At 37.7% G+C, this 24522-nt stretch overlaps 1 protein-coding gene across 3 annotated transcripts in view; it reads right to left on the bottom strand.

The window, feature by feature from the left end:
* BMP5 (bone morphogenetic protein 5) overlaps positions 1-24522 on the bottom strand; it is a 61406-nt gene that overhangs the window by 22660 nt on the left and 14224 nt on the right. For all 3 annotated transcript variants that reach the window (XM_030236489.2, XM_009094511.4, XM_018919685.3), the window contains 2 exons: positions 9513-9705; positions 3592-3740 (listed from right to left, as the gene is read on the bottom strand). In XM_030236489.2, coding sequence (XP_030092349.1) covers positions 3592-3740; positions 9513-9705 — 342 coding nt within the window. The remainder of the gene's footprint in view (positions 1-3591; positions 3741-9512; positions 9706-24522) is intronic.

The following is a 24522-nucleotide window of genomic DNA, read 5'->3' as shown; positions in this document are numbered from 1 at the left end:
AGAAACCTTCTGTGGGACTATGTGGTAATAGAAATCTTAATCTTTGTGTTTTCAAAGTAGACACCAGTTTCTTCCCCTCTGGTGTGCTGGTAGATGAAAAATAAGTGAGAACTGCAGTAATCTAATAAAAGGCACAGAACTATTTGACTGTGGGGCTACTCAGGATGTTGCGTTGAGAGCTGTGTATTTGGAATCCATTTTATTCTGTGGATCACCACCAATCACGCTGCACATTATCTCCCTCTCCCATTCCCTGTAAACAACTCTAGGCTCTCCTCAGCAACGACATAAATAGAAAAAGGATTACTCTCATAGCTGTTTATATCCCTTCAGCTATAGTGATGTTCAGATCACTGCTAACATCCACTTATAAAAATGCTAAATGTTAATACAAAGGTGCTGATTCACTAGAACAAGTTTTAGTCTTAGGAGACATGTGGTATATATACAGGAAGAGGTTGCATGGAGCTTTTCAAATTGTTTGGGCATCTGTATTGATTTTATGCTGCAATCCATCCAACACCCATGCATCCTTCAGCGTGAAAAGATCACCTCTCATTTGAATCACAACAGAGAGTTTTGGTGTCAAAAGTAGAGAATCAGCCAAAAGGGGATGCTGCAGAATGTTGAGGATACATTAAAAAAGAGAATAAAAAAAACCTGATCCTTAATTTGCCACAGCCCCAGGGAAAGAGTGCATTATATGTTGACAGCTTCCATATGTGTCATGCAAACCTTTATTCTTACTGTTCAAATTAAATGTCCCATTAAGAGAAAAAGTCTACATTTCATGCTAAAATGAGACCTATGATACCAAATACTGTCCTAAAGAAAAAATAAAACACATTCCAGTGCCATGTGGCTTTTTTGTACTTTTTTGAGGATTTTCCAAGGGGGAAAAATATGAAGTACAACAACCAGACATTTTTCCAAAGATTTTTTTTCACACTCTTGTATTAGTTTAAAATATTTTTTACTCCTTATGTAGACATTATTATTATTATTATTATTATTATTATTATTATTATTATTATTATTATTATTATTATTATTATTATTATTATTATTATTGCACCATCTTCAGGGATGCAAAGAAATATACACAAGTTATTGCCAAAAATGTCTCTGATAGATGATGGTAAGAAAGATTACTTTTAATGGTAGTGATAACAATGTAATAGCACCCTGGAGTCTCAGCAACTATTGGTGCCCCATATTAGCTGTATGAATAAATCCAAAAATTAGTGTGTATTTACAGACTTGATTATCCAGGACCCCAGTGCAGCACCAGAATAACTCAATCAGGGATCCTCTTACTTAACAGAATCCCATTTAGTTTAATGATCTGTTGCAATAGGAAGGTTAATGGATCAGCTCTTATCATAAACATCTCTCCAGTTATGGGGACAGAAGTACTATGCCTCCTGTAAACTCGGCTGACAGCTGGAGGCATGAAGAAATGTGCTTCAGACCTGCATGGCCTGAAGTTCACTCGAGCCCAGGGAAGGTTTTGCAGCTGATTTGAGCCAGTCCCTGAGCTCTCACAGAGAACTGGTTGGAGGAAAGGTGGGTGGGGTCCTCTGGGTTACGAACCGAGCCCGCTACACACTGAGTCGTATAAAAATTCATGTTCCATCTGCACACAAACGTGTCATTCAACTGCTGGTGTTTCTAATAGCTTCCAGAAGTAACAGCAACCCAATAAAAATAATCAAAGCCTTAAGAGCAAAATTGTAAGAGCATGAAAGGATGATTTTGCTTGTGCTAAACTGAAGCAGTGTAGCATAGGTCTATCCTATAGTTTTGAAAACTTTAGTCCCTAGAAGTGGACTCCTTGTACAAATAAAGTGAAAAAGGGAACAGAAAGTGAGGGAAAAGGCAAATTCTTTAATAAGTCAAATAAGTAAGGAGCAAAAGGTAAAGCTGTTTGTGGCTTTGGAATTTAAAATAGAAAATTATCTATCACCTTTCCGATCTTGGGAGTAGGACAGGGGAAATATTTACATGAGCTATTCTTTTACAATTTCTTCAGTGTATCAACCTAAAGGTTTCCTTTTACCCATGCAAACTTTCCTGTAGTTTACCAAACGGATGTAATTTTGAGGCTAGAACCAACAAATTGCTGGTTGCAGGGTTTCTTAATGAATGCCTTTCATGGATATTTAATTTTCAACAAAATTTCTGTGTTCAATCTGCTGGGAAAAAAAAAAAAAAAAGTCAAGGATGGAGTTTATTCTGGAGCAGGAAAGCTGGCCAGAAGCCAGCCCACCTAATTTGGATTCCTGATGGAGGTGTCACCTCCCCAGAACTGTAAGAGCTTTAAAATGGCCTGACTAAACCAGGCTGCCTGAGAGATGTGCTCCCCACGCAGTCCAGGCTCAGGAGTGGAGCCTTTGGAGGCTGGGTGAAGGCAGCAGCCTGGCCTGCTCTGCACTGGTGCCCCCCTTGTCCACTGGCTGTACTCTGGCTGTAAGGTAACATTAGATGGAATGGCCATGAGCTCTGGTGCAAGCCTGCCAGCTCTCCTCTGAAGCATCCTGCCTAAAGGACAGTTTTTGCATAACTCTCCAGCAGCCAGGGCACTTGCTGAAAAAGTATGAGATGCTTTGTTCACAGCCCAGCTGAGCCTGAGGGAGAATTTAGATCAAAACCTATGAGAAAATGTAGCCAGAACAAAGAAGAAAAAAATATTAATCCTAACACCGGGGTTTCTTCTGCTACTCATTAATATTATGTCAGCTAAGGTTTAGATTAACTGGCATCATAGATCCCTTGACCTCTGACATAAAAAGCTTTTTGACAAAAAGAGTTAAATCTGAGTTTGCTTGTAAAGTGGTATGGATTAAGTGAACCATCACAGAAAAAACAGTATATAAGTCTCTTTTTATTAGTTTCTAAAGAAGTCTAAGTAAAGAACATTTCTTCTAAAAATACTGTTTTGCATTGAGATGCATTTTCAAATTTAATGAAGAGCATAACTATGAACAATGCAGTAGCCCAGTAAATTTGTGCTAAAAACCCCCACAGCTCAAAACTTCAGTTTTGATGTGGTCTTTTCTAATTTTCAACTAACCAAAGTTTTAAAATTTCAAAATTTTAACCCATTTCAAGATAAAAAATATAATAATTTTTTTTTCAAATTAAAGAAAACTAATTTCCACATTACCCTATTGTTAACGTTTCTTCAACATCAGTATCAACAGATGCTATATTTTCTGAATGGCTCTGAGGATTATTTTATAACTTTTTCTATGCTTCAGCCCAAGAAGTTCTGCAAATCTGTCTGACTTTCCTGAATGTAATCATCAGTGGTAGAACATTAAAAGGGATCTTAATTTTGTATGTAGGAGCTTTTATCCTGAACCCAATTTCACTTGATTCAGTTAGTTTTCTAATTGCAATATTCTAAAGAATAGAAAATAATAGAAAATTTGCAGACCACATCAACAGCAGGATAGGAGTGGTGTATTTGCTTATAAACTCTCAGTGAATTGCCACCCAGTCAAGTTAAAAAACAGCCATCCAGAAAAAAGTCCCAGGAAGGTTTGACAAGAGCACAGAAGGCATTGGGATCTGTAGTTTGGACCTTACCGTCCCCAGTTTCAGCGCAGAGTTGCAAGCCCAGGTTGTTCTGTGGATTAATCACCCAGTGATTGCTGGTCACAGTGATGTCAAACACAAACCAGCCCACATCAGAAGCTTGAGCCTTTCTTGTGTCCAACAGGAACAAGTCTGCATCCCTAAGTTAAAGAAAATAGAGAGTTAAGGCATTCAAATATTATTGGTTTTGTTCCTAATTTTCTTGCTGACAATAACTTCTTGGAATCCAAATTAATAATCCTTTGACATATCCTCATTATGACATAGTACAGCATGTGATGTAGGTGACAGGTAGTTGGCAAGTATAATACAGGTATTTCCCCTAAGAGGCCTTTCTGAATTGAGTTTCAGCATGTAGAAATGATAGCTCTGGAAAATCTGAAAAATACAACTTCCTGATATAACTACACAAACAACATAATTGGGGCCATGTATAAAAAAATTCATCTTTCAACATTAGAATGCCTCAGGAAGATTCACTTTTATAAACTTTTCAGCATAAAAGACAAAAAATGTTAAAATCACTTCCCAGTTTCAACTAAAACTCAGAGGTATAGCATTGCTAAAAAGATCTGTTGTTAATAACATATGACAGCAGCTGTATCCTATGACAAAACATGAATAGATGGCAGTTCAGACCGTTTCCTATTACTACAGATGTTTAGAAAATAAGTCTGCACATCAAAGCAGAAATTACATATCTATTCAATAATATAATTATTACATTTTAACCCTCAGTTCCCTGGTATATTTTCAAATTTGTTCCCATGAAATCTTCCAGTAATTCAGAAGGGCTGCTCAGGGAAGTTAGTATAATTGTGTTACTAAATTTTGAGCATGGGTCATTTATTTATTCTGTTTCCACGTATCTCGTGACACAATTGGTTCCAGATCATCGTCTGTATTACAAGTAATTTACTACAATGACCAGACTAAACCCAAGATATTTAACTCTCATCAGTTTCATTTTACACGCTTCTACAAAGCAGCATGGCTTATTAAAAACTGTTTTCACCATTTAACCTTGTAAACTGAAATCTATAGTTATAGAAACCTATTTTTTTATGCCATAGAGAGTAGTCAAAACAGTAAGATACAAGAAAAATGTTTTATTCTAATTTTTTACTATACAAGTCAGCTACAGGCAGACTTGGCTCACACAGATCTGGGAATTGTACTGTCACCTAACAGACAGAATGAATACATGCTTAAAAGAGGAAAGACAACCAGGAAGAACAGGCTTTGTGTGAAAAAGTGGATTTAAAATTGCTAGTGTCTTGTCACTGTATTCTTACAGTGCTTAATCACAAAGACACCTTAAAAGTTCCTGTCTTATCTAAACACAGTAAATGCTCCCAGAAGGTCTGATACTGAAAAAAGCATCAAGTGCACCTTTTGAAACTGTGGTTGCTAAATAATGAAGAAAATAAGACCAAGTGAACTATGACAAGCATATGTTTACTTATGTGTGAGATATTTCTGCAAAATCGGGTTAAAGAGCTCAGAAAATATAAAGGAACGTAATTTAAAAAAAAAGGGAAGTGTAAGGGCTTTTTTTTTCAAACTGCTTTTTTTTTTCCTTCTGTTAAAGGATAATCTTTTGCTACTTCCATTCTAGTATAACTGTGCTAATGACCACACAAGGAGAAAACCTACATTTCCCCTCTGGAGTTAACATGAAGAAAATCTTACAATTCAAAAGAGCCTGACCTGCTATGCTAGCATTGAACAAATGAACAACGTACCACAAGCTCATAAATAGCAGTCTCTGGAGTCTTAAATGCCAACTTTTTTTCTCTAATAAGCAGTTTTATCAGAATTTTAAACCTGAAAAGTTCCAACTGTAATAGTCTTTGAGATGTTTATTTAGAAATACTTTTGCATCACTCAGTAGAATTAATAGAAAACTGTAAAAGTGTTTGGAATATAAAATACTACAATACCACAGTGATATAATTCCACACTTGTCTTTTCTCCTCCTAGAATACATAATTGGTTTCTCATACAGAGTCTTTTCATTCCAAATTCAGGTCTGATACTAAATGTTCTCATAATCACAATATTTCCCATGCCAAATCAGAATAAGGCACTACTAATGTTGCAGACCAGAAATTCCTATGAGGGACAAATTTTTCCTCAATGTGACTTTATTACTTTGTACTGCAACAAAAACACAAACTAAAGTGTCTTTGGTATTGATATTTCAATTACTTGTCTGTCTCCCTGCAAGTACAGTGATCTGGCTAGGGTAATAAACTTTAAAGAGACAGATTGCTTTACTCATTAGCTCAGCAAATAAAACGAAAATGAGTTGGGGTTACCTAGAGAAAACCAGAACTGATTCTTGAGAGCACATGGAAGAATGGAGAAAATGTATCTGGACCAATACTGATAATTTAGCCTGCATAACAGCATGTTACTATAGAAATTCAAAGTCTGTAAAACTCAGGGAAAAGAATTCAGGGAAAATAACAACTTCTTCCACAATTGATACAGATACAGGGTAAAAACTTGACCCCTGAGAGGGCAGCAGGAGCTCTGGGATCAGAGTTCCCCCATTAGCTCATGTCATTCGTTCAACCTTCGCATTGTATTTTGTGACATTTTTAATTTTAAAATTCTCCTTTATTCTACGCAATCACACTTAAAATGAAAAACAGCTGCAAATTTTGGCTGAATTTTAAAAAGTATTTCTATTTAAAATATAGCCCACAACACGTAATAAAAACCCAAGGCATTATGTCATAAACAGCCCAAAATGCAACAGTGAATACATTCAGGCAGAATGCAGCTGATTGGCTGCACCTTTACTGAGGCTCTTCAAGTTTAGTGATTTCAGTCTGGTCCCCAATGATCAGTTTTCTAAAAAAGAAATGCTACCACAGTTAAGAATTTCAACAAAGAGGCTAAAGCAGAACATCTAAGAAGCTCCACATCTCCTGGGACCCTTAAGGAAGTAAAGGTGGAACAAGCCATCTACATGTTCCTTCAAAGCCAGAGCAGTCCTGATCAGACCAAATAATCTGTAATAGTGTAATAGGCCGTGCCAATAATGCTGTTTTACCTCTAACCTCATTCTGGAAACCAGCTTTTGTATCTTACTGCCACTTGAGCATTCCCTAATGTGGGAAGAGCGCTCAGAGTTCACTTGAATTAGTGGTTAGCTACCAGCAAATCATGAACAAAGATTTGGCATCAATTGGACAATATTTACTTTTGTCTTGAGAAGAGACTTGGGTAGGAGTCAATGGTGGGGCTCCATAGGAAGTCAGCCTGCTATGGGCCATGTTGAACATTTCCTTAGACCAAATAAAAACTGGAACTTCAGCAAACTCCGAGGGAATTAAACACACACACTTCAGTAGCCATGCTGCCATAGAGACAGTAGAATGCCTGAGACTACAGAACAGTCCTCAGTATGCAACTTGGAAACCCTGGCCCCTGGGCACTCCCTGCCTGAAAGCACAGCAGGACTGTGTTTGGGATTGCAGAGTCCTGTCAGACACCTGTGTTTCCTGCTCCAAGCAAAGGGTGGAGGAGCAGTTTTGCTGTGGAATCCCTCTGGTAAGGACTGAGGGATATTACAGAATCACAGAATCAGAGAGGTTTGGGTTGGAAGGGTTCTCAAAGATCATCAAGTTCCAACCCCATGCCATGGGCAGGGACAACTTACACTGGGAGCTGTGGCTCAAAGCACCATTCAGCCCGGCCTTGAAACCTTCCAGGAATGTGACATTCACAACTTATGTGGGCAGCATGTTCCAGTGCTTCCCCATCTTCAAAGTTCTCTCCCTCTCACATTCTGTAGTAGCAGCTTCTAAAAATTTTATACCTGAAACCTAATGTACATATGTAGAATAAACCTGAGGTGACAAAGTCAAGAAAATCACAAGTGAAGTCTGGGCCCAAAACCAAAAGGTTTGGGTTTGTTGGAAAAATAAAAATTCCTGGAAGCTCGTCTTGGGCTCTCTTCTGCCTGGAGACAGCAAGGGGCTTGTGGAAAAATTTTCTTGTTTCTAATTTGAACAGTGAAGAGCTTGTGGTCTTCTCCTGTCCTGTTCCACTGAGGCAGTTGCCTATAAGATCCCTACATAGGGGCAGAAACTGTCAAAATCAACAGCAGGAGAGAAACACTTAGTCTACATCTGAAGCTTCTGTAGTTCCACTGGTGAAATCAAATGCACGGCTTGTCATTGCCTGTTCCTCCTTTCAGCAGCATGCTTCCATTAGAGGACATGGGGCTTTTATAATTGTAAATGCAAATATAAAGCATTTATAAATTTCTGTTTCTGCATTGAAAGAAATCAAAAGCATTCTTTAATGCCTTCACAGAGGCAGTTGCCATTTGAACAAGTCAGATGATAACTGTGATTTTCATCTGAGTGGTAAACAGCTTTGCTTTCTCTAAAATAGAATACAAACCACCAAGTGTGAAAATATTCAAAAACTTTAAAACAAAACATCAGAAGTATTAGAACAACTAATTTTTCCCATTAATTCATTAAAAAAATCTGAGTTCTCAGGTGAAAAGCTTTCATCTCCTTAGCCTTGACCTGTGCTCTTTAAAAAGATGTGATTTGTTCCTCCCTGCTTCATCCCTTCCTCCAATAATTTTCTTCTAGAACCTATGACAGAAGAATTTTTGGGAAGCTGAAGATAGAGGTGAAAAAAAATTAAAACCCTACACTATTTTACTCATCCCCAAATTTACTAAGAAATCAAAAGGTATTCTGTAAGGATGAGTGCTTTCCCTCCTGTTGATTCCATTGGTGTAAAATGAATCCCTGTTTATAGCCATAAATATTTTATAACTTGGAGTTCAGAGGTCTGACCTGGAGGGTAAAAGCTCAAGATTCTGTGGGCAGAAAAGAGATTTGAATTCTGGCCCAGCCTTCAAGCTAACTTGTGATGGGGCTTTTATTTCCTCCCAAATACTCTGCAAGTTTAAGCTGACATTTTCTTTGGTTTTGCCAAACCTTCCTGGGATAGAAATCTGTTCCAAGATGAAGGAGAGTTTTTGTTTATCTTAAAATAGAACTTCCCCCTGCCTTTTCTGAGAAAATACATAAACTAATTTAATTTCAATCCCTATATTTTAGGTCTATGTAGCTTTTTCAGAAGCATCTTGGAACTGATAGTAGTTTTCAATTATAATTTTCAGGTACTTATCTATTTTGCCTGGTGAAATCTGTTTATTTACGGACGTCCTGTAGAGTCTCGGAAACATGTCATACACAGAGCTCTGTAAACTCAAATTCAGGGATTTGCTCATGTGCAACATCATATGTGGCACTTAGGGACATGGTTTATTGGTAGATTTGGCAGTGTTATGTTTATGGTTGGACTCCATCTCAAAGATATTTTCCAACCTAGATGATTCTATGATTTTTTTTAGTTTTCAGTTACAGTGATCAGCATGTGTTAAGTATGCACGTCATCTTAATGCATGAGTTTATCTTTTAATTACCTTCTGCAGAATTGTCAAACAAGCAAAAAAGCCATGCTTCTTCAAAATAATCAAAGATAGACAATCTTTCTGCCTCTAAGGAGCTAAGTGAATCTTGGCTTGCAGTACCTCAGTGTCAGCAAATGGTGTAAGTCCCAAATCTAGACACAGATTGTGCATGGGACTCCTCCATTTGCTTGCTGAGAATGTGAACCCTCACCCACTCTGTGCATGGGCAGATTATTTGGTGAATTTGGACATAAACCTGGAATAAATTACATTTAAGGTAATTTTTTTTCTTGTTCAGTGCTTGCTGTTGTTGCCTAAGAATTAATACGGCAAAAGCCACAGTGGTAACAACGATGCCTTCTCAGGCGGACACATGATCGATTATTGCCTCCCTACTTAAGACAAGCAAATGGGGTGGAATTCATTATGTGATGAGTCCATGGCAGGACTGGGATACCTGTTGGGATACTCCTTGATGATCTGATATATGCTAATCTGGATGGTTTCATTCTCAAAGCGGCTGTTGCTCCGATCTTTGTATATGCGGAACTCGGCGGCTGTCACTGCCTCTCCGTGAGGGATCTGGGTCAGGTCAAAGCGGAATTCTTTGTAGTGCCTTCGGTGGTGGGAGAAGTCCTTGTCCCTTTCAACTGTGAGAAGAAGAATTAAATGTCAATTAAAGACGTGAAATAAATGCTCATTTCCCATGATTAACGGAGCGTTCCCTCTGCTCGGGGGTTAACAAACATGACAATATAAAACTGTGCAAATAATAAAACCACAAGCCCAGACATACTTCCAGTTAAAGGAAATTCCTCCAGCCCAGTATCTTCAGTTCAAAAGGAAAAAAAAACCTCCGTGGCTTTTATATAAATTCCAGAAGCTGGAGTGGAAAGAATATCAAAAAAAGCTGAAAGGGGGCATGTTGTAAAGCAACTAGAAATATGGACAAACTAAAGCTGCGAAAGGATTTAGGATTTCAGTGTAGCCATAAGCACAGCAATAGCAATGTCAGAACTATAGATGACTTTGAAAAACACTAATCGCCTCTAATAACCAGGCTGATGAGAGGAATGCAACTCATTTCCATTTAACATAATAAAAGTGGTACTAAAGTGCACTGCAACAACTACATAGTTAAGAAGCAGTTAAGTCACATAAATTAGCACAAGTTGTACTCTACTGGCACACACGTCATCTTTCCAGTGGTCAGAAGAAGGAACTGTGGGTCAGGGCCAAGTGGCTCTGGCACCCCAGCAGCATGGGATGTACAATTCTGGCTTGAGAAGTCCCCTCAAACCTGTTCTTGGTGGGCAGGTGCAGCTCCCATGGCTTCTGACATGGTCACAATTTAACATAAAAAAGCAAACCTCATGATTACTTGATTGAGGTTTCTACAGAATTTTAAGAGGAACAAACCTGAGGATTTTAATTTATAACTGGTTTGGGTCTATTTCCATTGTCTGCTGCAGTTCTGATTCTGAGTTAGGAGCAACTTTTGCAATGGAATATATGTTTTGATGTGACAGCGGAAACTACAGGCCATAGTACTGGCTAGGGATTGCCTTATGGGATTAATACTTCAGATTAGAAGGACGTGGAAAGAAAAATGATCCATGGTTTCCACTTCCACAGAGTACAGTGTATCACTGACCTATGAATAAGCTGTGCTCCGTGGGAAGACAGAATTTCTCACTTCTGGAAAGTTCTACCTGCCTCATGACATACGTGCTTTGTTTAATTTATGGTGGACAAAGTCTAAAAGGCAGAGCTGGGATTTGGTTTAGATAACCAACTAAACATTTATGGCTGCACTCAGCTTCCCTAAACACTCTCTCCTGTAACTGCAGCTCTTTTACTGCATTTTAGTCCTCAGATCTGAGGGAGGAACAATGCCTGTTCTGAAAAAGCACACATTTGCATTACTAAACGTTACATGTATAAATAATGTGTACATTATTACAATATTTATACTGACATGCTTATGTATACATCCCTCCCAAAAATTTTTTTCTACCTACATAATGTGTATGTGTTTGCATGCATATACATAAAATTATATAATTTTATGTATAAACCTACACATCTGTATTATTATAATGTATATGATGTCTTACAAAATAGGAATCCACTAAAAGGTAAAAAATCATTTTGGGCTTGCCATGTAAGGGCATAGTTATGGACATACTAAAGTGGGAGCTATTGAACAAAAAGCATTTAACACTATTTTCAGAGCAGTAGTTACTAGTTAAGTCACCTGTGGTCATGTAACTAGTTCTTTACAGTGTACTTCCCCGTCACCTTTTCAAGACTGCAAACTCTCCTTGCTTTCATTAGCTTTTATGGTTTTTTACATACAAGCCTGTATTGCCTTAAGAACCAAAAAGAATAAAATATATAGGCTACAAGAACACTTTATCTTCAGTGAAAATGAACTTTCTCCTGGCTGACAAAAGGAAAATTGTCTGCTAACTGTGAGGTTTACTTGGCTCAAGTGCATATTTGGCTTACATGGGTTTGCCATCGAACACTGGGTAGAAAAAGCGAAGCAGAAAAGCAGCAGAAGCATGTAAACTGGCTGCTCTGTAGCTGGAGATGGATGGGCTGCTACTGAAGAGAAACAGGATACAGTCTATTTAGCAGCTCCACTGCCTGCTTCTAAACCGTGAGATATATACAGAGATCTGACTTAAGGGTTGGGAGTTGTTTGCTTTTTTTTTTAAATACCCATGTAAAGCCTTTCATTTCAGAGGAGCTTGGCAGAGATTAGCATATGCAAAAGCACTGAGCCGGGAGGGTTTTCTCTAGTACAAAGAGTCAGCTCCAAGTTTCTGAGGTTATAACTGAGCATTTCAAAACTGACATGGAACACATATGTCAATAACCTTCAAATGAAAACTATATTTAACACAGACTTAGTATAGTGCAAACCTTTCTGCTGTCTCTGGATAGTATTTTTTCAACAAGTATTTACTAGCATGCATGGGTAACTAAGCACTACTCACTATGAGTAAATATCGAATAATTAGATGCTGAATGAAAGGTTTAAATGCCACTACTACTGGACAGATTGATTTTTATTTGGGTTTGAAGCCTCCTTTTGTCTAGTTTCTACCAAGTACTTTCTAATTAGTAACATCAGTTTAGAAACAGCAGTTGTCTCCCTGTATGTTATAGTTTGGACAGAAGCCTCCACAATACCCTTAACTGTATCAGTGGGGATCTCTCAGGATCACTCACAACTGCTGAAAGAACAGTGACAGCCATTCTCTGGTGGGCCTCAAATTAATTGTTACAACTCACACAGATAGCACTTATCTGTGTTTCCATGTATATACCCAAGGAAGATGCAGCACTGTCATCTGAAAGGGACACAAGTTCAAAATTTCTCTGATTCAAGACAGCGTTTGCAGGCAGGCCAGGACTTCAGGGCAGCAACAGTCTGCAGGAGTGAAGGGCTGTAGGAAACAGGCACTGAACAACACTGCAAAAACTCCCCGAGTCCAAGGAGGTCCCATTCTGCAGTGAATCCAGAATGTAGACAAATTAAAACCTTGCGTTATGTAGCAGACTGCAAAAAATCCAGTAATGGTCATGTCATGTTACAGTAATGACCAATAGTTAGAATGGTAGCCAAGTTAAAAAAGTAAAATACTATTTAATGATAATGAATATTTTATTACTGAAAATACACAAATCTTGGTCTCTTCTGTATCTAATAAATGCCCTGTCAGGCAAGACTGTGAATGCTCAGTAGGGTATCTGTCAGGTCTTTTGTCCTGCTGAAATAGCATGATGTGCAGGGAGGCACCATTTCTCAAATATTTTTATTTCACAGGCAAGAGCTTTTCAACACTGGCAGCCTGAAAAACACAGGTTAAAATTTTCAAGTATTCAGTCCTTTCAGAATGTTCTCATGTCATTCCAGCCCTGCTCAGTATATCTGCCAAAATGCATTTCTGAGGGACAAATCACAGCATCTAAAAACCAGTTGACCAGAAAAACAGTAAGCATTTTTTAATCACTGGAGGAACATAATTTTTCTGAGTAAAAAATAAGTAGAATATTAGGGGCAATGTTGATTAAAAAAAAAAGAAAAGAAAAATCTTCCTTTGCTCTCATTGGTCAGGATTCTTAGCATTGACTTTTAAAATGGTATTTTTATACCACCTGAAGTTAATATATGCAGCACTACAGTTACATCAGACAAGTCGTGGCTCAGGGGAATATCACAAACACCTGTGTGTAAGATGGGAAAGAATGATATTTTCCACCCATGTGGCAAACTGATGAAACATTTACACTGTATTAACACTAAGTCCAACTCTAAGAAGAAAAAAAAAGTCAAATTTACAGAAAAAATGGTATTTTTGAAAAGAGGTCTTCTTTAACACCAAAGTAAAATATCATGCACTGTTTTGCATTAACAAAACTATTTATTTTATGAGAGGAAAAAAGTAACAACTAAAAAACACCAAAAGCACTTACATAGATGTTTAACAAGCAATCAGTATTTTAGAAATTCAGCTATAAATATCTGATTATGTTGACTGAGCTTTAAAAATATAAAAACTGCTAGCAATGGGTTTAGGTCATAGTGCATGAGGGACTATTAGATGTGCCCTTTCATTAGCTCCACACTGATATGGGCTTCACTTTTCCTGGAGATGTTGGTGTGTGGCTGTGACACATGGGCAAAGAGAAAGCTGCTTTGGCAAATGGATAACTAACCAAAGATATGCTGAAAGACATGTTGTAATAAGCTGATTTTACAATATAACATCCCAGGGTCCCAACTGGCTTCACAAACAGTGAAGCCTCACTAATCAAATTAATGTCACTTTTTAACTACTAAATCTATGTTCCAAGGCAAAATGGAGGGTCTTACAGACCTGTGTAACTAGAAAGGGTCATTTGCACTAATCTCACTGAATTTCACTGTTTGACTCTAAATTCTTTGCATAAGTACTAAGTAAACCAGTCAGTTTTAATCACTCCAAGGTGATAAAGTTTACAGTAAGCCCGATACACTACAAACGACACTCATTTACATCTTGAATATAATGAAATGATAGTTTATCTACAGTGAACACTTGTGGTTATCTGACCAAAACAGGTCAAAGGTTCCAGGCATTTTCTCCTGAAATTACTCAGTGCTGCCTCTAATGACTGATAATTGAAAGCAGAGACTGGAAATATCAAATGTGGTAGGTGACAGATAAGCAACAGATTAATGCAAGTACTCTGTTACAGGACACTGAAAGGTCAGAGGCCCTAGGAATTAGCTATTGTGCTACTGTGAAAAGACAGACATCAAATAGCTGTTTACCCCATTCTTGCTCTTCTCTCTCTCATTCAAATTCCAGTATCACAGATGAGACTGTTTGGAGTGACTCACCTTTCATAAATTTGGGCAACAAATGTTTTGTAGGGTGTGTGGAAAGGTGAAAAATTATTCTAGAGAAGCATACAGGGTTAAAAAAGAAAATAAATAAATAAAACAGCTATGCTAGGTGTAAATATTTCAATGAAGTGCTTCTGAGAGAAGTTAAGGACATTCATCACAGTGTCATTCTCAGTTGAAGAGAGACTAGATTACAGATTCTAAAATATATATTTTTATATTTTTAAGCTTTGTAAGTTTTTTAACTTGTAGAAAATGAATACCAACTTTAGAAAATCACTTTATCTGGGAAAGCATGCCTTTCATTTTTTTTTACCCTGGAAGTCCTAAAAATGTAATATCTAGTTAAAACTGAAGTAAGTGGCAGCCATTTCATCCTGTTCATTGGCCTTTGAATGGGGATTATTACAGCCTTCTAGAAAAGGTTTTAAATCAGGTGGACTTTTAAATTCTAAGAATGAAGAAAAATAATTTCCTAAAGTAGTGATTTAAAAAAAAAAAAAAAAGCAGCAGACTATGATTCTACTTCTCTAAGCACTACTGCTTTACTAGGTTTATCTGTTTTTTAGAATGGTAAGTATCCTGATCTTAACTCAGGGAATCTATTTTGAGTTAGACATTGAAATTGAAAAAAACAGTCACCTGTCCTTAAAGCATTGCTTTGGACACCAGAGCAGGCTGCCTGATATGGTCAGTGGAGAGACAATTCTGCTTGTTAAGGGCCAACTGTCTTGTACCAGCCAGTAAACAGAACAAAAGAGTTTATTTACATTTCCCCTCTGGTCTGCTGCAGCTCCAGTAGATAGTCCTTGCTCAAAGGATAGCTCAATCCTTATCAGCTGATTTCAGTGACTGTGTCCCAACTGCCAGGATGCCAGGAACCCAGCAGTGGGACATCCTCAGCCATTCCACAGAAGAAATGCAGGGGTTCAGGTCCAAAATGAGAATGAAATGGGTTTTTTTTCCCCACACCTGACTTCTTTTTATTATTTGACAATAGACATTTACCATTTACATTGCCATAATCATTCCGCTGAGTGTTTTAACCACAAAACTTCCCCACTGCATGTCTTCCATTTAGGATGAAGTAGCTGTCACCTCAGAAACATGATGGGATGTCTTGCACAACTGAAGGGCTGCTAAAGATGGCTATAAACTCTGGAGAAGGGATAGGCAAGGAAGGAGAGGCAGTGAGGTAGCCCTCTATATTAGGAAATGGTTTTGATTGCCTAGAACTTAATTATGGTGACAGCTGGGTTGAATGCTTATAGGTAAGAGTCAGAGGGAAGGCAAATGGCAGCTATCCTGGTAGGAGTCTGTTACAGACCATCCAGCCAGGATGGAGAGGGAAATGAAATGTTCCCAGTCACCAGCCCTTGTTCTCATGGGAGACTTCAATTTACCAGTTGTCTGCTGGAAATACAACACAGCAGAGAGAAAACAGTCTAGGAGGTTCCTGGAATGTGTGGAAGAGAACTCCCTCCCATAGCTGGTGAGGGATTCAGCTAGGGAAGGTGGACATGCTGCTAATGAACAGAGAATCACTGGTGGGTGATGTGATAGCTGGAGGCCTCTTGGGCACAGCAAACACAGAATTATGCAGTTTTAATGCAGTTTTTCATTCTGAAGAAGTAAGGTAGTGAGTCAGCAGAATTGCTCCTCTGGACTTCCTCAGGGCAGGTTTTTGCCTGTTTAGCAGGCTGGTTGGCAGAGTCCCTTGGGAGGCAGACCTGAAGGACAAAGGAGTCCAGGAAGGACGGACATCCTTCACGAGAGAGATCTGAAAAACCAGGAGCAGGCTGTCCCCCTGTGCCAAAAGACCAGCCAGTGGGGAAGAGGAGCAACCTGCCTGAACAAAGAGCTTTGGCTGGAAATCAGAAAAAAAGGGGAGTTCCTGCACTTGGGAAGAAGGGGCAGGAAATCAGAAGGACTCCAAGGATGTATGAGGTTATGCAGAGAGAAAATTAGACGGGCCAAAGCCCAACTGTAATGTAATCTGGGCACGGCCTTAAAACACAATGAAAAGCTTATTTTAAACACATCAGCAACAAATGGAGTGCAAAGGAGAATCTCCATTCCATTGGATGTGGGGGAAAATACAGTGATTAAGGATGAGGGAAAAGCTTCAGTACTTAATGTCTTCTTTGTCTCAGCCTTTAGTAGAGCTGGGCCAGTTGCTCTCTGGGTTCCAGCTCCCTGAGGCTGAAGACAGGTACAGGGAGCAGCATGAAGCCCTCAAAGTGGTGGACTTGTCAGTGAATGTTTAATACTTGGATCCAATGATCCTAAAGGCCTTTCTCAATATATAAAAAATGTAGGCAGAGGTTGAAAATAGAAGTCCTCAAAATTACATTCCACACATACCCTATCTTAGACACGAAAGTCATTGTCAGAAACTTAATCTACATTCAGATCCCCTTCCAACTGGAGCAAAGCTGTTTCCTTTATCAGTGGGGATTTTGCTTAATTAGAAAGGGCAAGTCTGGAGAATTTTTTTTCATTGCAACAGTTCTGTTTCTTAAAACTGATTTATTGCAGTACTTTTTATTTGAGTTTCTCTGCGTTTATTATTATTATATTGTTTGTATTTAAAGTAATTATATATTTACAGATGTGGTTTTGAAATAACAATGTAAATTACTTTCACATGAAACTTTCTTTTCAAAACACAAAGAATAAAGTTTGATCAGTCATGTGCAGAAGCTAGATACACTGCTGTAAATTTAGAGTTATTTCACTAAATCCTTTATTTTCAGGTCAGTTATTGACATCAATGAGCAACATTTTCCTATTTTGTTTACCAAAATTAGAGGCAGTTTGAAAATTGTTTGATGAAATACTGTGCAATTATTGACAGTTTTAATAAATTAAATACTTATTGAATCCAAATTTTTAGTGGTTGAACATCCCTTCTATAATTGAACAGACTTATTGAACTGTATAAATTGCATAGTAATTCAAATCAAAATGCAGTCAATGAAAAAACCTTCATCAATGGTAATTTAAAGGAAGAAGGAAAAGAGAAAGCATAGTGAAAAAAATCAAACCCACAAAAACAGCCTGACAGCCTGTCTTTTTTCAAAATAAATATTTCACTTATTGGGTTTTTTTCCTTTAACCCTCAAAGAAATGCATTTCAAAATCCCATACTTTATAAAAAAAGAAAAAGTTAGACTGTATGAATGTATTTTAATCAAGGACATAGTATGACACTTTTTGAGAGTGCTGTTCTATTATTAAAATGTTAATTTCTTTTGTTATTTTAGTCAATAAGATCTCATAGATCCTTGCCAATTAACAAAACGCACATTTCAGAAACTCCAAAATAAACACTAAAATATTATTAAGGTGGACTTTCAAATTATGTGATTTCTACTTTCTAATCCCCTCAAAATGTGCATGTAATGTTTTACATTTATAAATAAATGTAAATTACAAATAAATGTTTCACTTTAGTAAGTGATAGACAGTACCCAGGTAAATAATGAAAGGTATATACCCATGTTGAATATAAGTGAATATATAAAAGGATAAGTTTCTTTCTTTTTTTTCATGAATTATTTTCAGAATTAGAACTCAGTTAATAGTTAAAAGCTTCCAGCATTCACCATGAGAAGGAAAGAGTTCCCAGAAACCATGTTACAGGGCCTGCCAGCAACTTTTATAAGCAGATACCTAAAGAAATGCCTCAATCAAAGAGGCATAACTGGGCTTGGCTTTCTCACACACAATCTCCCAGGTGCTCTGGACACTGTGAGATTACCCATGATACCTTCTTGTTACTTTACATTAAATTATGCTGCGAAGCAGAAGGTTTAATGAAATTGCTGGTCTTCATTCAATAGACAATGTTTTGTTAAAAATTTCATTGCTAAACATGTGTTATTCATTCAATTTACTCTTCTTCCAAGTCAAATGCACTTGCTCAACAAGTCAAAACAAGTGCTGCACTGCAGCTGGTCCAAAGATAATTAAATGCTGGAAGGCTTTCAGTTGTTGATACAAAATAAGTGGGAAAGCAACACCCTGCTTTTCTTATGCTGCCTTGAACCCGGCCAAAACAAGAGGAGACAAAGAGATTGAGTTTTAGAAGTGAACAGAACTTTGAGAGTCTAAGGTTGGGTACTATCACAATCCTAACACAAAAGATAGTTGGCCATGTGGTTCCTCAAAATCTCATTTTTCTGATGGTTTTGACAGTATAATGCACTGTATCTTTCAACCTGACAAATGCAAATCTTTCACTCCAGTTGCTCAGCTGTAGTACAAAGCACAACAAAAGATACAACTGCACGTATGTGCTATTTAATCTTTAATAAATAAGGACCCTGTGGTTACTTTGTTAAGACACACAGTATTACAAAGGTGCTCCAATCACAAATACATGTGTTAATCTAAATCTACTAGATTTCTGATTGCATTCAGTTTCATCAGTGATAAATAAATTTTTACTTGGAAAGAAAGAACTCCACAAAAATCCCTCTATTACGTAGTTCTGAGCTAATGCATAGATAAATTAGCTAATCCTTACTCCACCACCACTTCAGGTTGCTAATTTTGCCTGCTGTTTTCAAAGATGTCTATTTTGCCTCACCTTTGGCGAAGCCAGTAAATTTTGATACCATCTGTCAATAGACTTCCATTTTTCTCACATTTAATTCTGTTTTTCTATAATCACAGATCATCACAAAGAAAACTAACAATTATTGCCAGGTTTCTGACTGTGTGTGAAAGTCAGGATGTCAGATCAACACAACCTCAAGGTTAACAAATGACAGAAAAAAAGATCCCTCTTGGATTCAGCTGCAACTGAATAGAAACAAAAGTTATACCTCTGGGATCCAATGGTCAGAAAATAGGTGTAAGTTATAACTGTTTTGACACTGTAAAAGTATACAGATGGAACATAACTTCTGAGGAGGGTGAAAGGGCATATATCATCATAGGGCAACTGGCAGGGGAGGAAAAGCTAAACATTAAAGTGCACTCTATCTTCTCACATCTCCTTAGTTGCTGTTCATGTTAACCCTCTGCTCACTTCCAGCCAGAGGTGGCAAGTCACTCTACCATTTACCATTCACCCATGTTGTCTGATAAACTCCATCTCTTTTCTGCTGTGGAATTTGTTGGAAATGCTTCCATGGAAGTTGTGTCTGAACGTTAAACTGGATATGATGATAGGCAATATTTTCTGCTTACTCTGTGCTCACATCTGAGTATTTTAATATTACCCATACCATTAACACTGACCAAACATTCCATAAAAACAGTCCAGCTGTAACAAGGATAAGGAAGTAAGCCCTCAAGAGCATCTCATTTAGAAAGCAGAAGAAGGCTTCTTTATCTATAAGAAATAAAAAAAATTTGCTAGACTATATTATAGATAGGATATAAATACAGTTGTAAAAAATAGCTGCTCACCAGCTGTGCACTTAGTTATTATGTCAGCTTGGCTCAAATAAAATCAGAAGTCCTCTGATTTATACTTCTGTTGCCCAAATGTATACTGGGCTTATCACTACACTGACTCATCACCTTAAAATTAAAAATGTACGGAGACCAAGCTTCATCTTTTATAATCTGTTGGCTCTTGTTTTGAAGGTTTGTCCTGCACACTCTTGCTGCTGTCCAACACCAGGGACCCACCTAGGAGAGCCTAAGTGGTGGTGCTGAGAAACTGAGCAACAGGGCCAGAAGCAGAGTAGGGGCAGGCCCTCACACTGGAAGATGAGGAGGAAGAGCAGATAGGAGACTGGCCTGGGATGGTGAGAAATGGCACTTTCAGATGGCAATTTGGGATGTTTAACAACCAGTTTGGGATGTGGCTGTGGTTTTAACACCTTGTTAATATGGATACAGAATGTACCCTCTCCTCCGTCGCTCTGTCAGTCCAATCTGACCATGATTTATGCTCCCAGAGATAATTTCATGCCCATATGGAATAAGTCCTCTCAAAAAGAAGGGGAAAAAAAAAAGTGGGTTTTTTTCTCTGAAAGGAGTTTAGAACTTACCAAAATCATTGATCATTTTGATCCTCTTTCTGGGCAGAAACTCACTGACAGTTAGTGAATAAAATACCTCTGGATTGGCCATTCAACATCACACCTGTACTGCCAAAGGAAAGGGAAAATAATCTTCACAAACAATGTGAAGAGCTCAGATTAACTCCAGGTAACGTGACAGTAGGTTGTGATCCCACACAGCAGGCTCTTTTGGATAGACTTTTTTGGGAGAGAGACACAGGAGGGTCAAAATAACATAAGCAGGGAAATAATTTCCAAACTAGAAAGTATGACATTTTGAGCACACAATACTGTTCATCCAACAATTGTCTGATGCAAGATCATCACTCCTGTCCAAAAAAGACCCAGTGATTGATGTCAATGTATAAGACAAGAGTAAGGTCCTCCTTCCCTGTAGCTACTCTGTCACAGAGTCACAGAGAGGCTGCGGTTGGAGGGGATTTGAGGAGGTCATCTGCTCCTGGCTCAGGCACAGCCACATGGAGCTGGTGGCCCAGGACTGTGGACATGCTTGTGATATTTCTGCATTTCAGTGTTATTCCACCTGGGACTGCATTTCTCATACTCCTCACACAGTTACAAACACAATAACTAAGCTGATTGCAGAGGTTAATCCCACTATAGGTGTAACACTTCTGTGGAACAGCAAAGATGGTCTCCTGGAGCTTGTACTCTGCTGAGCTGATGTGCCCCAGGAAAACTTGTATTTCTTTCAGAGCAGAAGGTAAGAATGAGCAGGGAGTGGGAGCCTGACCTGCAACCTTTTTGGTAGCACACCACTAAGAATATTTCACATGCATTTTGCAGCAGCTGATCAGCCTTTGCCCACGCTTGTGCTAAACCTGTGTTTCCACTAGTTTAGAAGTGGCAACTGCTCTAATCTCTAGGGATAGGGTTAAAAAGTAAAAAAACCCATTTGTCTATCTGGAAGCATGACAGTCTCGTCTTCTGGATACATGCTTTCATTCCCATTTTGATGAAAACATGCTCCCTACCTGCAGACAAGGAGAAGCAGCATGATTTAATGGAGTTTGTGGTAAATCTCACTGATATAATGATGAAATGTTAATGATATAGTGATATGTTAATAAAAGAAGCTTCATTACTGTGCAGCAGCAGATGGTAATGTAAACACAGCATGAACAGGTCACAACTTGATTGGTAGTTGTGCCCATGGAGCCAAGATTTCAGCTCACGAGTGTTCCTGTGTACTGGTTCCAGTTGAGTGACAGACGCCTTTCAGACAAGGTCTCCTGTGCACACACACATCCTAATAAGAACATCTTTTGTATTTTGCATTTATAAGGAATACCTACAAATATGGAGGAATCAGAACACAACTGCTGGACAATGAAAGCAGTGGCAATATGCTGTCAATCCTAATGACATTAGTCTCTTTGTTCTGATCCAATGAATTGCAGCATGAACTTGAACTAATTGACCTCAAGATTATCTCACTTGGCAGAGCATGGTGCTTGTATGACCAAGGCTGGGGGTTCAATCCCCATATAGCCCATTCACTTAAGAGTTGCACTTCATTCTTGTGAGTCCCTTTCAACTCTGAATATTCTGTGATCTGTGTCTTATAATTTACTCCACATTATCAATGACCTCTGGATTTTGCATTTTCACATATCTTTATTTCTATAGAAAAAAAAAGTACTTATATTTTATGAAATTATAAATAAATTTAAGATATACTTACTTAAATTAAAAATTTGATATATCTAAAAATGTTTGTCTTTGTAAATGTGATCTCATTATTATATACAGCCTCATTAACCCTCATTAAACATGATTATTAATTCAATACTTTAGGAATTGATGAAAAAAAATTATCTTTTGAAGAACCGTAGTTGATAGCTATAGGATATAATATAAAAGAATTAAAGAAACTAAAAAAACTTTATTCTGAAATACTATGTAATTTTAAATTACTGTGATATACAATACTGTGTAATATCACAATAGTGTCACATTATACTAACTCTCAAAATTCTGAAAAATAAATCAGCCCTTCCTGAGTGTCGTCATATTTAACTGTTTGTGTTCGGGTATATTTTCTATTAACACCCAAGAGAATTTAAAAATTATGATCTTTTGAATATCTTACTATGACATCCAGCAAATTCTGTGGGTTTTTTTAAATCACATAAGCTTGTCATTTAAATCAGTACAAAAAAAAATATTTAACTATGTAAAAGCAATTGTGTTTAATTGAACTATAGGTTTAACCTTTGCTACATGAAAGACAGTACAGAGTTTTAGCTTACACAATAGTGTTCAGTTCACAGAGTACTTCATCAGCCAAAAAGCTCACAGCACAGCCCTAAGTAACTTATCTTTTTAATCTAGAATTTGACTCATGCTGGATGATAAACCATCACAATCATACCATAATGATGTGCCATTACCCACTAAAAACACCAAATTTTTTATGACACTTCTTTCTGCAAGAAGTCTATTGATCACTGTTATAATACAACAAAATTGAAGGTGTATTCTTTTGCTTTGCCTTAAAATTTTGGGACTAGATTTACACCTGGTAATGGTAATTTTATAACTTCTATTCCCTTTTTATTTAATGTATTTTAGGAAATCAGGTTTACTACAGATTTGTGGAAAGTAAGCTATGGAACAGCAACTATAGAAAAGGACACAAACACACACACACACATATATATATATTTTATCACTAGTAAGAAGAGAAGTGATATGGTTTTAAAAGCCGTCGACTATATGAAAAGCATTGTAAAATAAAAAGCGCTTGAAGTTGCTTTCTGAGCCTTTAGACTGACCATTTTCAAGAACTGCAGCTCTTTTTGGATGTTTATTTGTTTTCATTTTTTTTTTTCTGCAGCTGCAGGGGATAATTGCTGATCTTTATTGAAACCTTAGATGTGCTCATAAATCATCAATGCACAGAAAAATCTCATAGCAAATATTATGTAAGTTTCAAAAAAGTCGTGGGAACTGGCAATTCTATGGAAGCATAAGAAACTGAAATTTTGGAAAACAACAGAGATATCACTTGTGGAGACTACTGTCTTTTATATCATCCGATGTGAACTTCAGCCCTTGCAGTACTGTTGATATCTCACTCCTTTCTTGATCTATTTGAAGAAGCATCCAAGCTGTTAGTCAGAGGGGAGAAGCCCTTCTCCAAACAAAAAAAAAAAAGTGTGATTTTATTCACAGAATTACCAATGATCCTAAATGGAAAAGGACTGGTTTAAGGACCTCATTTTGCCATTGACTGGACAGACCACAGCTCTCGTCAGCCTCACTACAAGATTACTCAGCACCTCATACCACTGAATTCTGCTGCCGTTTTAGTCTTCGGGTCTTTGGAGCAGATCCATAAACTCGCCTCCTTATTTCAAAATGTTACAACAGGATGTAATTAAGTACAATTAACAAGGAGGTCAAATGGTCATCTGATAAACACTGGTCCAAACAGGCAGCTTGAAAGGTCAGGGCTGTTAAAGCCACATAGTATTGATGGGAAAGAATATTATGATTTAAGGGGGAAAAAATTCCAGTGACTAAAACTGAATAGATTTACATGCTTTGTATATTACATGCACAAAGCCATGCACACAGACTGATTTGCGTGCACACATGACTCGGAGAGACACAAACCTATATTCTGAGAACAAGAGCTAAGCTAGCCACACTTCATTGCACCAGAACACAAATCTCAGTTTTGGTGCCTAAATTCCAGTGTCTCTTTCTCATTTTCATTATTAAATGTAAACCGTGTTTTAAGAACAGCAAACTTGTTGCCCTTATAGAAGAGCCTTTCTAGCCCTTTCTAAAATAACATTTGAGATCACCCTGATGAAATGCAAGGTGTTGTGAGACTTTTAGAAGCAAAGTATTTTACAGAGCACACAGCCAGAGTAAAACACAAGAAGAAAGCTGTAACAGTCATCTGCAACTTCAAAGAATGGCAATGCACAGAAGAGAAAATGAACGCAGGAGTGTTTGCCCATCCTCATTTTATGGACTGGAAAACAGAAGCACACTGTTTTTATTCT

The sequence above is a fragment of the Serinus canaria genome, chromosome 3 (genome assembly GCF_022539315.1).
Source record: "Serinus canaria isolate serCan28SL12 chromosome 3, serCan2020, whole genome shotgun sequence".
Taxonomy (NCBI): Eukaryota; Metazoa; Chordata; class Aves; order Passeriformes; family Fringillidae; genus Serinus; species Serinus canaria.
This window is presented reverse-complemented; position numbering and strand designations above follow the sequence as displayed.